The sequence below is a fragment of the Rhinolophus sinicus genome, linkage group LG01, assembly GCF_036562045.2.
Source record: "Rhinolophus sinicus isolate RSC01 linkage group LG01, ASM3656204v1, whole genome shotgun sequence".
Taxonomy (NCBI): domain Eukaryota; kingdom Metazoa; phylum Chordata; class Mammalia; order Chiroptera; family Rhinolophidae; genus Rhinolophus; species Rhinolophus sinicus.
The window spans coordinates 106,271,093-106,285,122 of record NC_133751.1 but is presented as its reverse complement, the minus strand read 5'-3'; the positions used below and the strand labels follow the sequence as shown (position 1 = coordinate 106,285,122).

The 14,030-nt window shown below is 39.4% G+C and overlaps 1 protein-coding gene across 2 annotated transcripts in view; it reads right to left on the bottom strand.

The window, feature by feature from the left end:
- SLC9A9 (solute carrier family 9 member A9) overlaps positions 1–14,030 on the bottom strand; it is a 570,416-nt gene that overhangs the window by 188,463 nt on the left and 367,923 nt on the right. For both annotated transcript variants that reach the window (XM_074334001.1, XM_074334003.1), the window contains exon 12: positions 5,566–5,719. In XM_074334001.1, coding sequence (XP_074190102.1) covers positions 5,566–5,719 — 154 coding nt within the window. The remainder of the gene's footprint in view (positions 1–5,565; positions 5,720–14,030) is intronic.

Below are 14,030 nucleotides of genomic sequence, written 5' to 3'. Positions count from 1 at the left end.
TGTATGAGTATATATGCCATAGGCAATGGAAGAGTGTTTGGTAAGAAAAGGCTCAGAGTTGGTCATTTGGGTATTGTGATAGCAAAATTTGTTGAGCACTTACTGTGTGCCCTAAATTCTTTTTCCGTGCAACAGTTAATCCTTATAACAATCTAAAGAGGCAGTTATTATTCCAATTTTACAAATATGAAAATTGAGACATAGAGAGGTTGAATTTATTGCTCAAGTTCCCACAGCTAGCAAGAAAGGGACGCACACAATCCACCTCCAAAATTTGTATGCGGATTTACTATAGTAATATACCAAATTATTCAACATGTACGAGACTTTGGATATAAGAAAGGAAACAAAATAGAACACAGCCAGCTATTGAGGGAAGTTAATTATATGTATTCCTTCATTATATTAAATTGACATTTCCTCACCTCATGAAGGAATACACATAACAAAGCAAGTCTGGAAGCAGCTGTGTTTAACTCTGCTATTATTGATGATTTAAAAATATTACTAAGGACAGTGCTCTCTTTACTTCTTTGTGCATGCCTATGATTGTTGCTATTAAAAACTTTGTAGCCAGTGTGTATAAATGATAAAGAAAGCACTCTAGGATGGCATATAATGGGGATGGGTCAGAAACCAAAAATAGAATTGAAAAAGTTAACTAAAATGATGATAGTGGGGACAGTGCACTAATTAAAAGGTATTCTCTCTGCAATGGACACAGGCCTGTGTGTGCACTTTACTTGTTTGGTTTGTGAAAGAAGCCAACAGCAGTCTGACTGAGGATCCTGAATGGGGTTGAGAGATGGTCATGAGGGTGACAGATTCCTATAATTCCAAATCCAATTGAGGAAGACAAACTTCCATGCTTAGCTACTTTGGACCAAGGCTGGTCTTCTTTACCTTTAACTGTTCTAGGTCAAAGAGAAAAGCTGCAGGGAACAATTTCTGTGCTATATGAGCAAGTCAACCCAATCACTCATGATGGATGAAGACTTCCTGTGTTTGTTTTCAACAAGCCTATCTTGGTTATAAAAGTACCTCTTTTTCCTTAGAGGATTTATTAATCAAGTTAGGTTACAGGCATCAGGAATAAGCTCATTTATGTAAGGCGGTGAAAGAATGCACTAGTTGGGCATGCAGGCCCTGGGCTCAGGCTGCCTGGGCTGGAGTTTGGCTCTGCAGCTGACAGCGGTGTGACCCTAGGCCACTCTGCCAGGCCTCATCCACCATGGAGGTAGCTACTGTCATGCCTATTTTATAGATGAGAAGATGAGTCATAGGCAAGTGATGTGCCTGGCACTTTATTACTTAATATTGGGCAGAGATAGCTACTCAAGAAAAGCTGGCTATTACTGTTTGAGATGTTAGAAGCCAAAATCGGGAAGCTATAGAAGTCGTCTTGCTGAAGGCACTTTCTAATGCCATCTGGAATGCAAGTTCTGTATTGCTCTGGTGTACAAGGCTTTCCCATATTCTCAAGAAAAGGGTCCAGTTTTCCTATCTGAGGGAGCCCAGGGAAGGTTTGCACTGTGGTGTAGGCTCCATTCCCATGGGTTTTGTTAGCTCAGTGTGGTGCCCTACCTTAAGCCAAGGATGGAATACCACCTTAAATTAATTACCTCTGCCAGAGAGCTCTGTCCTTTTGGTCTTTGAGGTTTATTTGTACGCATGTGTGATCATTTGGTGGATACCATGTTTCCCCGAAAATAAGACCCAGCTGGATCATCAGCTCTAATGCGTCTTTTGGAGTAAAAATTAATGTAACACCCAGTATGATATGATATATGAGATGATATGATATGATATGATATGATATGATATGATATGATAAAGACCCGGTCTTATATTATAGTAAAATAAGACTGGGTCTTATATTAATTTTTCTCTCCGAAAGACACATTAGAGCTCATTGTTGGCTGGGTCTTATTTTCAGGGAAACACAGTAATTCTGTTTAAAGCTTTGGCCTCTGTAGGGCATAGCTTGACGTTTGATCTCTTGTTTCCTGGCTAACAGCAGAGCCAGTCCTTGGAGACTGGAGGTCTCACCAGTGTTAATGTATTCCACAGAAAGGAAGATACCCAGAATCCTAATCAAGAAACCATCCTACTTTCTTTTACATGAATACCTCCAAGATAATACTAGAAGAATCTTTTTTGTTTTTCTTCTCTAAATTTTGAGAAACAAAGTACTGTGTTTATTTCAAATGGTACATTAAAATATTTTATTATTTTTAAAAGAAAATTAACAGCTTTAGGATAAGAAGTTGGAATGTGCTGTAGACAAGACTTATTTAATGGAGAATTTGCTGCATATATAAAGATCATTCTGAGATTCTCTAAGCACAGGATCATTGCAGTTTTACAGTCATTTCTATCAAAGTGCAATTTGTATTAATGCTATCATATTTTACCTTACATAAAACACTTTATCTGCGTCCTACTGTGGTAGTTTGTGGCTGAATGGTAAATTTTATAAGGCTAAAAACAACTCAAGTTTTTGGTAAGCAACTCGAGTTTACATACCTAATAATTTAAGAGAAAAAAATGTAGACTTGAGAAAGTCAAGCAGGAAAGGCTATGTAAAGTGTAAATAAATCATATACCAAGTGAGCACGTTTGAGTTCATTCAATATCACATTTGCATTCCTGCCCCTTGGGCTTCCCCATTTGTTATTTTATTAAAGCTCCAATTTATTTACATTCTGGTATTTTATGGAAAGAGTCTGATATGAAAGTTGGTGAATGAGACATTGTTCTGTAAAGAAGGAAAGGCTTGCTAAATATAATCTAAAAGGTAGACAACTGTCACTTAACAGCTGGTAACGAGGATTTCTCTGATACGTTCCAAGCCATGAGAGAGGAGTGGAGCATATGATGGTATCACTGTCACATGGTTGACCCAAATTTATGTCACACTATGTGTTCGTGTGCGCACACACTGACTTGGGGTCCTGTTCTTTCATGTCCACTGTATTGTGTTCTCTTCCGCTCCCATTACTCATGCACAGTGACTTTTCCTCCTGGAGTCAGCCCCTGCCTTCCTCCAGTACAGGTGCTAAGGAGTTTCAACCGAAGGCTCAGGTGAGTCTGACCCTGGGCAGCCCCAGTCAAACCTGGCAGTATTTAATATTAGCCCATCTCTGCTTGGGATTAGGAAATCTAAAGCAGCAGTTCTCCAAGTGTGGTCCTGGACCTAGGGGCATCAGCATTGCCCCTAGGTGGTAGAATGCACGTTCTTAGGCCCTGACCCAGACCTCCTAGATCAGAAACACGAGCAGTCTCCAGCTGGCTCTGGTGCTCACTCAAGTTTGAAAGCCATTGGTTTCAACTCAGGTTTCCTGCCTGGATCCTGTCTACCTGGGGTGACTTCCTGGGTAGTCATGTCTCTAGGCACTTCAGTTTTTTTCCTCTGAATTCCTCGGGACTGGCTCTCTGCCCTGATTTCAGATGAACTCTTGTTCCCAGCTGAGATTCCCACTTGCCTGTTAGACTGCAGCCCCGTCAGCTCCTGTCCCTATACACGGGCCCTGCCTTTATCCCTCGCCCCTTCTGGCAGGTGCCTGAATCTGGCATGGAATCAGCTGGGCCATTGGGAGCCTGCAGTGATAACATCCCACTGGGGCAGTTCCACAACCTGGCAACCCATGAGGTGCTCCCAGCAGGCCATGAGAACACTGGCTAAGTTGATCTCCAGGGCCCTCACCTGTGGATGCTGTGGTCGACATCACTGTCTTTCCCTATGAGGCCCTGTCCTGTGATGTGCATAATTCTTCTAACCTGCCTACAGCTCCCTCACGATCATTGCCTCTCCCAGCGGACCTGGATGTTAAGAGACTGCATGAGTTCAGATATCTATTAGAAGTCAATGGACACCTCTGGAAACCACTATAGGGGAGTAAGGTAAACACTTAAGGGTAAAACACATAACTGATTTGGGGACAACCTCTTCAGCTTAAGAAAGACAACAGGAGAAAATAAGTCATATTTGCATTACTTAAGAAAATGTTGATATCACGTTTACTTTCTGAATATTCTAATTTACCTGACAGGGTATTTAATACTTTTATCTTGTGGGAATTGGTATCCTCTAACTTTTGTTTTCCAAGCCCTAATTTTTCCATGCGTGAATCTACCTACTGCATTTTATTTTCCAGAAACCTGAAAAAATCGCTATCTCACTAACAGTTCACAGGGGATTCAGTGCTGTAGAGTGTAATGCAATATGTGTGCTTAGCCCTAGGAGCCTATGGGTAGCCACCACTGTGAAAGAAATTGCAGTTCACATTTATGTGCCTAGAAGCAATTCAACAAGCATTTCATGCCACTCTCCACTCACCTTCGGTCAAAGCCCTTTTATGCATTTAGTCAATATTCACAGAACCTCAAGAGGTCCTTTTTTCCTTGAATTTGGTTTAATGCATAGCCATTTGGTCCAGTTTAGGCATAAGGTTTCCTATACTAAACTTCTTACACTAAACTTCCTGCTTCTGCTTCCTCTTTATCAAATGGATAGAAAATGATCAGTAAATGCTTAACAAAAGCAATTTACATTTGTGATTATATTCATTTAATTTTTTTGTGTAGCAATTATTTGTTCAGTCCTACTGTGTGCTAGGCACTATATTTGTGCTGGAATAACAGAGTCCTTGCCTGTAAGAATCTTCTTGGAAGTTTTGCAGTCAGATGGATCTTTTCCTGGCAGATATGGGAAGAAATTACTTTACAGAGAGTGGGCAGGGACCAGGTAGGGATGGTGTGATTGAGCAAGATGTATGGCTTTGAGTAATAAAACGTGATATGCCTAAAATACTATTACATTCTGGAATATGAAAATGAGGATCCAGGTCAAAGAAACACTTGACTAAAGATAGCAACATTTAAAAATAGATTTACTCACTTTCAGAATTGGCACCAGCTACCCATTTTTGTCAAATTGTGCAGTACCTGCATCTTTCATTTTTATAGAAATCACCTTCCAGGCGTTACTAACTGGAGGGTGCCTGTCTGAAGACTTGACTCCTTTTTTGTCTGAGAAATTGTCTAACTTGTGTCTATAACATCCCTCAGGCGAAACATATGGCTCACTAATCAAGTATGTTTAAGCATTTCCTGTGTCCCTAGTTCTATCATAAATGCTGCGAGGAATTAAAAACAAAACAAATTCACTTTTTCCTTGGCATTACAGCTTTTTCTGTATAAATCCTATTGGATTGTGAGTATCTTGAGGACAAGACCTGTGTCTTACTCATTTTTGTAAACTCCCTAACACATCACAATGTACTCAATAAATAGTGTCGAATGAAGGAATTCATAGAGAAATTAATTACTCTCTAGGGACGGACTGTAAACAGACACCACCCTGAGGTTTCTCGGAGTCTTGGAAAGGTCAGTTTAGTTGGTGACATGTCATTTTGTTTTACCTTGTGAATAAAGGTCAAAATTCCCCCAGGACAAGTTAGTGCGCAGACCTGCCATCTACTCCTGACCAAGTCAGCAACACCAGCAAAGGAACAGCTCAGCCAGCTCTGATCTTGATTTCCTTGGTTGCACAGCGCCACTCACCTGATCTGAAGCCAAGTCAGCATGGGGGTCGTCCCCCCTCCAAACACCCAGACTGTGAAGAACACAAGCAGCAGTGTGGTGGTGAACATCATCTGCTTGGGCTGAGACTCTGTGTCCCGGATGGCGAGGGCAAATGCTATCGCTCCTCGCAGACCTTACAGGGAAAACCGAGAGGAGAAAATCAACATCTGCACTAATCTTGTCCTCATTTAATTGAATTTAGCTTTATAATTTGCTAACAAACACAATTGCTTTTTCAAATTAAACTTTTTATTTTGAGATAATTGTAGCTTTGCAGGCAGTTGTCACACATAATAGAGACTTAGTGTGTGCCCTCTCCCCGCAGTGATAACATCTTGCAAACTCTAGCACGATATCACAACCAGGGTTTTGACACTGATACAGTCTAGACACAGGACACTCTCATCACCACAAAGATCCTGTACGCAGCCCTTCTACAACTACATCTACTTCCCTCCTGCACACTTCCTCCTTAACTTCTGGCAACCAGTAACCAATTTTCTATTTCCATAACTTTACCATTTCAAGAATATTATATAGATAGAATCATGAAGTATGTAGCCTCTTTGAATTGTCTTTTTTCACCCAGCATAATTCTCGGGGTATTCTTTCAAGTTGCCAAATGTATCAATAGTTCATTCCTTTTCATTACTGAGTGATACTCCATGATATGGATGTTTCTGTATGTTGAACCACCCATCTATTGAAGGACATCTGGGCCATTTCCAGTTTGGGGCGATTACAGATAAGGCTGCTGTGTGTGTGAACATTAAGTTTTCATTTCTCTGAGATAGATTCCCAGAACTGCAATTGCTGAGGCATGTGGTATTTATATATTTTAAAAAGAAATTACCGACCTATTTTGCAGAGTGGCTGTACGATTTTACATTCCCTCCAGCAATATATGGCATCCAGTTTCTCTGCATCATCACCAGCATTTATTGTTGTCACTATTATTTTATTTTAGCCATTCTAATAGGTGAGTGGGGAAAAGCTTATTCTGCTTTTAATTTGCATTTTCCTAATGATTAATGGTGTTAAATATTTTTTAATGGGCTTATTTGTTATCTTTATTCCCTCTTGGGTGAAATGTCTCTTCATGTCTTAATATTATTTTCTAATTGGATTGTTGGGTTTTTGATTGTTGGGTTTTGAGTTCTTTAAATTTTCTAGATGATAGTCCTTTGCTGGATATATACTTTGTAAATATTTCTTCCCATTTTGTAGCTTTTTTGTTGATAAAGTCTAATCTGTTGCTTTTTCCTTTTATGAATCATGTGTTTGAAATAAAGTCTAAGAACTCTGCTTAGATCTAGGTCCCAAAGTTTTTCCCTTATATTTATTTATTTTTTCCTAAAAGTTGTATAGCTTTACATTTTACATTTAAAACCATGATCATTTTGAATTAATTAATTTTTCTATAAGGTATGAGATTTAGGTTGAGGTTCACTTTTTTCACCTATGGATGTTCAATTGCTCCACAAAATTGCTTTTTTGTCTTTGTCAAAAATCAGTTGGGTGTATTTGTGTGGCTCTATTTCTGAGTCCTCTGCCCCATTCCATTGACCTATGTGTCTGTCCTTCTAATGGCAGGTTACCTTGATTACTGTAGATATTTAGTAGGTCTTAGTATTGAGTCAAGTGATTCTTATAGTTCATTTAAAAAATTATTTGAACTATTCTAGGTATTTTGCCTTTCCATAAAATTTTAGAATAATATTGTCTATATCTAAAAAAAAAATCTTTCTGGGCACATTTGCTTTTGAAAAATCAAATGTGTGGAGCACTGAAACATAATAAATAAGTAACTTTGAAGAATTACTCCAGCCTGAGTAAACACTTTTACAAAGTCTATAATTTAAACTAACCTATTAAAACCTGATTTTTTCCTGTTTTATTTTTTCTTCATTAATAACAATATGCTAATTGAACTTTTATGAATCCACATTAAATATATTTGCAAGGAGAGGCATTAAAGATTAAATGCCAAAGTTTCAAATCCAAGTGTGATGGCATTAATAATGACAGAGACTTAGAAGAAGAGTAAATAAAAGCACAGCAGTAAAGTAAAAGTTAAAATGGAAGGTAGATCTCTTGGGTAACACAAGACTTGCGAGACATTTACGGGTCCTGTTACATTAGGTAACAGGCCAAATAAACATTTATAATGACAGGAAGTATAAGTCAAAGAGCCAGTAATTTGGTTATTTTTATAGAGAGGTATAAATCGCATACATAAAATTTTAGTATCATATAAAAATATAACATTTTTATATTTACTAGATTTCTAAATTTCCAAATCTTTATTCATACATTAAAATAATTTTAGAAATTGAATACAGGGTAGGATGAGGAAAACTCTAACTAGCCTGGGTTTTATCCCTGGGTTCCCAACTTAGAATATAATGCTCTTTTCTTATCTCCATGCTGAGAATATACAAGAGACAAGTGGCATAAAAGAAGATCCAAAGGGCTAGACTAGAGAGATTTAATGTATTTTGCCTGACACAAGAAAGCCTCAGCAAGAAAGGAACATGCATTCTGATTATAAAATACCTCTAAGGAACACAATGTAATAGAAGAAGGAAATTATTCTAAGACTCCATGTAGACAAGGCAATGGCCTGAAGATAAAAAAGATAACATCTGAAGTAGATATTAATAAAAGAAAGTTCTTACACATCAGAAATTCTGAACACTTGAGATGACTGCACTCAACCAGGAAAGTCCCCACAAGAGATGTTCATGCACTCAGACCCAGCTGAGGACCAGAGGGGGATGTTAATAACCTTTGATACGGGGCGGGGGGGATAGTTTAATAATGTTTCCTCCAGGAAATACAAATGGTGTCATTAGGGAATGAAAACTCAAGGAAACAGTCTTGCAACTGACTTCTGTATCTGAGGAGGGAATTTACAGGCCAAGTAAAGCTCATAGCGGTGTTTAATCACAGTTCCAGACTGGGGATAGACGGCACTCTTTTTATTTTTCTCTTTTCCTCAGGCTCACATTGTTAGAATGGCCATAAAGGAGTATTACCCCCAATTAAGTAGTGAGTATTTAAAGTATTAAGTGATGAGATTCTAAGTATTGGTTTTTATTATTATTATTATTATTATTTATTTTTTTTTTTGTGTGTGTGTGTGTGTGTATTTGTTTACTTGGTCTTTTTGCAAGAAGAAAAAGAACAGAGACTGGAATAAGAGTTAACTTGCTATATCAGGCTTATTGTAAACTCTTTCATGTTAGATATCAAAGACAAGGAAGAACACAATCACTTATCTTCCTAAATATGTTTAATAATATATTGCTATTATGTTAAACTAGCCTAACTGCTCTTACATCTAAATTATCTCTACATGAGCAGTTCTTGGTTTTAAAATATACTCAAAAGATTTCTGTTGTTCTGGCTTCTAAAAATATATATATCCTATATATAAAGCTCTCTATAGGATGTAATATAGAGATCTCTGGGGGGAAAAAAGTGCAGCCACTGACTTGTACTTGTGGCAGGTTGAGAAATATTGCTAATTAGGGCCAGACTCTAAGATGTTGATAAAAGGATGCCTTCTCTATATGATGACCGCCTAAAAAACCATGGGGTGTTTTGGGAGAAGGGGTCATCTGTCTGTAGTCCTGGTCACGTGTGGCACATATGGCACATGTGACACATGTGAGATGGCCGGGCAGCACAGGAAGCATGAAACTGAGGTGAGGTTGCTAAGTGGACAAAGTAAAGCCAACTTAGAACTCCAGATAAGAACTATTGCCTATGTCCCACTCATCATGTGTGATTCCGAAGTTATTTATCACACATGTGGAGCCTAGACAACTGTCAAATCAATGGCCATTCATTACTTCATTCAACATGTGTATCTTAGTCAGATATAACAAAATACCACAGACTGTGAGCTTCGACAAGAGGTTTACTTCTCACAGTTTCAGAGGCTAGGATGACCACGATCAGGGTGTGCATGTCAGGTTCTGGTGAGAGCTCTCTACCTGGCTCGCAGAAGGCCATGTCCTCACTGCGCAAGCTCTGTGGGGTCTGTTCTGATAATGGCCCTAATCCTAGCACAGGGGCCCCACTCTCAGACCTCATCCTAACCCAATTACCTCCCAGAGGTCCCATCTCCAAATGCCATCATATAGGGGTTTAGGGCTTCAACATATGCATTTGGGTGGCCATGATTCAGTCTGTATCACTGTGTACTGATTACCTGCCTGTGCCCATGGATGTGGGAAACAGAGGGCTTTAGGATTGAAATCAGTTAGTTAGGCAATCAGCAAAATACTAGAAGTGAAAAATTTATGTTGACTTTGGAGTTTCTTTCACCTAATCACTATTTCCAAAGAACACACAGCATTTTGCTTAGAAACTCAGGAAATCCAAAACTCATTGTCAAACTTGTGTTTTGTTTCATTTTATGGACATTTTGGCTATTTGGATTACCTTTCTTTAGTTTTGGCCAACTAATGGAAATAATTCCATATTTTTGAGACTTGATAGACTATACAATTTTATTTTAGATGGGTTTACTTCGTAGAGATTTGACATATTTCATATACTTAGTTGGAAAATTAGCATCATCTTGGGGGAATAAAAGAATTATCTGCCTTTAATTGTGGTTTCTTTTAAAATTGGCCTCTAAGGGATCCTTATGTTAATTATGTTGATGTACTATTCATAACAATAGAAGATTACTGAACTGAGGAAAGCTTTCTAGCAAGAACCCCTGCTGCAGAAAGTGTGCAGCTTCCTGTTTATCTTTAAAGAGTAAAAGTGAAATTTAATCTGTTATACATTTGCAAATGTTTCCTGAATGAGTAAAGGCTAGATACAGTTACATTGAAATCAAAGAAATATAAGTGATTTTTATTGAAGGCACAAAGCAATAGTCAGAAACTAAACATTTATTGAGCACGTACTATGTACTGTCCATTACACAAGACACGGTGGGGGGAGGTGTAATGATGAGGAAATTTGGGCTCCTCTATCCTAGGACTCATTGTCCTACAAAAATGACTCTCTGCACAGGTAAACTGTAATAAGGTGGATTAGAGGTGTGGTGTATCCTTTGTATGTATAGTCTGATGAAGAAAAAGCTAAGATTGCTGAACTTCCTTAAGGCCCAAATCATGACTGCTGACAACAGATGTGTAATGTTTAAGGCACTGAAATCATTGGTGGGGTTAAAGAGGTCTTTGCAAACATGGCTTTCTATCCCTGAATCACTTTCTCCCATTCAAATTCTCTCCAGTTCTTTCTCCTATAACCCTCACCCAAACTTCACCTAATTTCAACTGCTATTCAGAGCTCAGCTGAGCCACTGACTTCCCTAGGACGCCTCCTCTGAGGTCTGGGCTGGTTTCAGCTAACTTACATCCCTAGTACAAGCTGTGCTAGCCCGATCAGGGAATTCATGACATTGCATTGTAACTGGATGGCTCTTTGTTTAGCTACACCTAGAACAATGCCAAACACATAATAGGTGCTCAGTAAATATTTGTTGAACAAATCAGTGAGTGGATGGATGTTCTGATTGTTTGTGATTCAGATTACATATGGAAAAGTAATTGATACTCACTAGTTCAATGCAATGGTTGAGTAATTGTTTCTTCAAGTTTAGCTTCGGCCCTTTCCTGTTTATTGAGACCGTGAAAGCCTCATATTGAGAGTCAAGAGACATGGGACGTGCTCTTAGTCTTGCCCCTGACAGGGTGCGTGATGATAAGCGGGTTGCCTTATCTGGATCTGTGTCGTCTCATCTCAAAACGGAGGTTTTAAGACTAGACTTGTGGTTTTCAACTAGAAGTTCACGTCAAAGTTAGCTATGGAACTTAAAAATAGATGTAGTTATTGGCGCCAGTGTCCTAACTCTACAGATGCAGCTTCAGCAGAGAGTGAGGCACATGACAGCCCAGGCTCCTCTCACTTGCCTCTCTACTGCCTTGGTCCAAGGCCCATCACCTCACACCTGACTGTGCCCCTGACAGACACTCTGGTCTCTCGGCGTCACAGCCTTCATCCTCTCCTCCTTCCAGACTATCCATGCCCCTTTGAACAGTTTCCTCAAAACCTAGCTTTCTGAGGTTCACCAACCATAAGTGGCTTCCCACAGCCCATAGAAACCCTTCAGAACCTCACCCAACTTTTCCCACTTGCCTGTTCTTTACTGAGAACTTTTCATACAAACAAGGTGGACTTCTCTCTTCCCATAACAACTGTTATCCTTCCCTGTGTGTCATGATCCACTGTTAACACATTGTTTCACTTCTTTCTGCCTCTGTTCCACCCCCATGAACTTTCCCTAGAATACTCCAGTCCACGTGTTCCCTCTTTCTTAAAATCCTATAAAACATATTACTCATGCCATTTAATATTGTTTATGTCATTTAACATGTTACCAAATGATAGTCTGAGATAAATCAGTAGTTTAATGTGATCTGTTCTTTACACTGAATTTTGAATCTTTTAAAATGTTGGAATTACACCTTCTTTTACACAGCTCTTATATCTCTCTTCGTACCCCAAACATGAAACTCAGTAAATGCTTTTAAATTGAACGATTACAGTGGTTTCAGATCCTCTAGATATGAGGTGGTGATAGTCAAATATTCATTCCTTCAGTCCTTCAGGCTCCAGGGGATAGCAGTAACCAAGAGATGGTCTCTGCCTTAAAGGAGCTTCCAGATTAGTTTGAAATAGATAAAAATATAACTCTCTCTCTCTCTCCATATATATATATATATATATATATATATATATATATATATATATATATATATATATATGGTGGGGTACGAATCATGTAGGGTAAGAAGCTAGAGAATGTATTTATGGGAAGGGTGGGGTGGGGTGTTTAGGTGGTTAGAAAAGCCACTCTGGTTAGGTGACATCTGAACAGTGACTCTAATGGAATGAGGGAGAGGCCATGTGCATATCTACAGGAACAACATTCCAGGCTTCTGGAACAGTAGGTGCAAAGGCCCTGAGGCAAGGATGTGCCTGGCTGTTGGAGTAGCAGCAAAGGGGCTGGTGTGGCTGGAATGGAATGAATGTGGGTGGAGGGGGAGGGAAGTGGAAGGAGATAATACCAAGGAGGTAACAGCCAGATCCTGTTAGGTTCTTGAGTAGCAAGGCTTTTGAAATTTATTTTGAGATGAAAAGTTTAGGAAATTTTTTGGCAGGGTAGTGATATGATCTGTCTCATGCTTAAAAGGATGCCTCTGGCTCTGCTATGTAAAACGGATTTCCAGGCTGGAGGTAGAAGGTCAGCGAGAAAGGCTGCTGGATTAGTCCTGGCAAGAAGTGAAAGGCGATCAGACAAGGTGGTGGCATGATAGATGCTGGAAAAACGTCAAAAGGCAAGAATGTGTGCTGATAGGGGAAGAGGGGATGAGAAGAAGAGAGAACTCCAAGAGTTTATGACCTGTGTAACCAGAAGAATTGGGACAACTGTGGGAACAGTGTGTTTGGGTGTATGGGGGAGATCAAGGGTTATGTTCCGGCCATGAGCTCCAAGATGCCTATTAGTTTCAAATGCAAGTGGAGAGGCTGAGTGGGCGGTTGGATCTAACAGTCTGAACTTCAGGGGAGAGGTTAGTCTTTACACTGGAGAGAGTGGGAAGATGGCTGGAAAGTTTAATGCTTGAGGTGCAGGAAGATAAAATGTATTTTAAGCCAAGTCTGTTCCTGCATCCAGGCCTTTGTACACACCACTCCTCCCACCTCCAGCTTTCCTTCCAGGCTGCCCCTGGCTGCTCGCATCGTCTCAGTCCTCAGAAGGGCTGCCCTGACTTTCTAAGTGCCCTCACTTTAACCTAGGTCTTTTTTTGTATGTCTTTTATTGCACTTATCATCATCTGAAATTTTCATGTTTATGTTTTAATCTTAAGATCTGTGTCCCTTCACAAGAACTCGGTAAGAGAAGACTTGCTGCTAGATTGGTGCCTCTCCTGGAGTAAGCTTTCCTCATGCATTGCATGAATAGATGAGGGAAAGGTCATATTTTGCATCTGAAACACAGCTGGAACCCAAATGAAAATGAGCAGCAGATGGACAGGAATGCAGAAATGTCCCTGAGAATCCAATCCATTTTTTAACAGAAATGTCCCTCAGACATTTGGGATATAATCCATTGCAATCCCTTTTTCCCTTTCATTTCAAGTACTGTGAGGGGTTTGATTTCAAAGATTTAACACATCATTATCATTAATCTGATAACTCAAACCTTAATTTAGGTCTACAATTCAATTATGCATTGCTTTTACCCTTGCTGAAGTCCCATGACCTTGCAAAGGATAACCACTTTCAGCTAAAATGTCAGTTTGGTTCAAAATACATTTTCCAGGATAGTACAGCCTTGCCACACAGCTCCATTTTCAGTTCAACACCATTTTGTCACATAGAAGTGAAGCCAACACATTGTTTCAGTGGAAAAG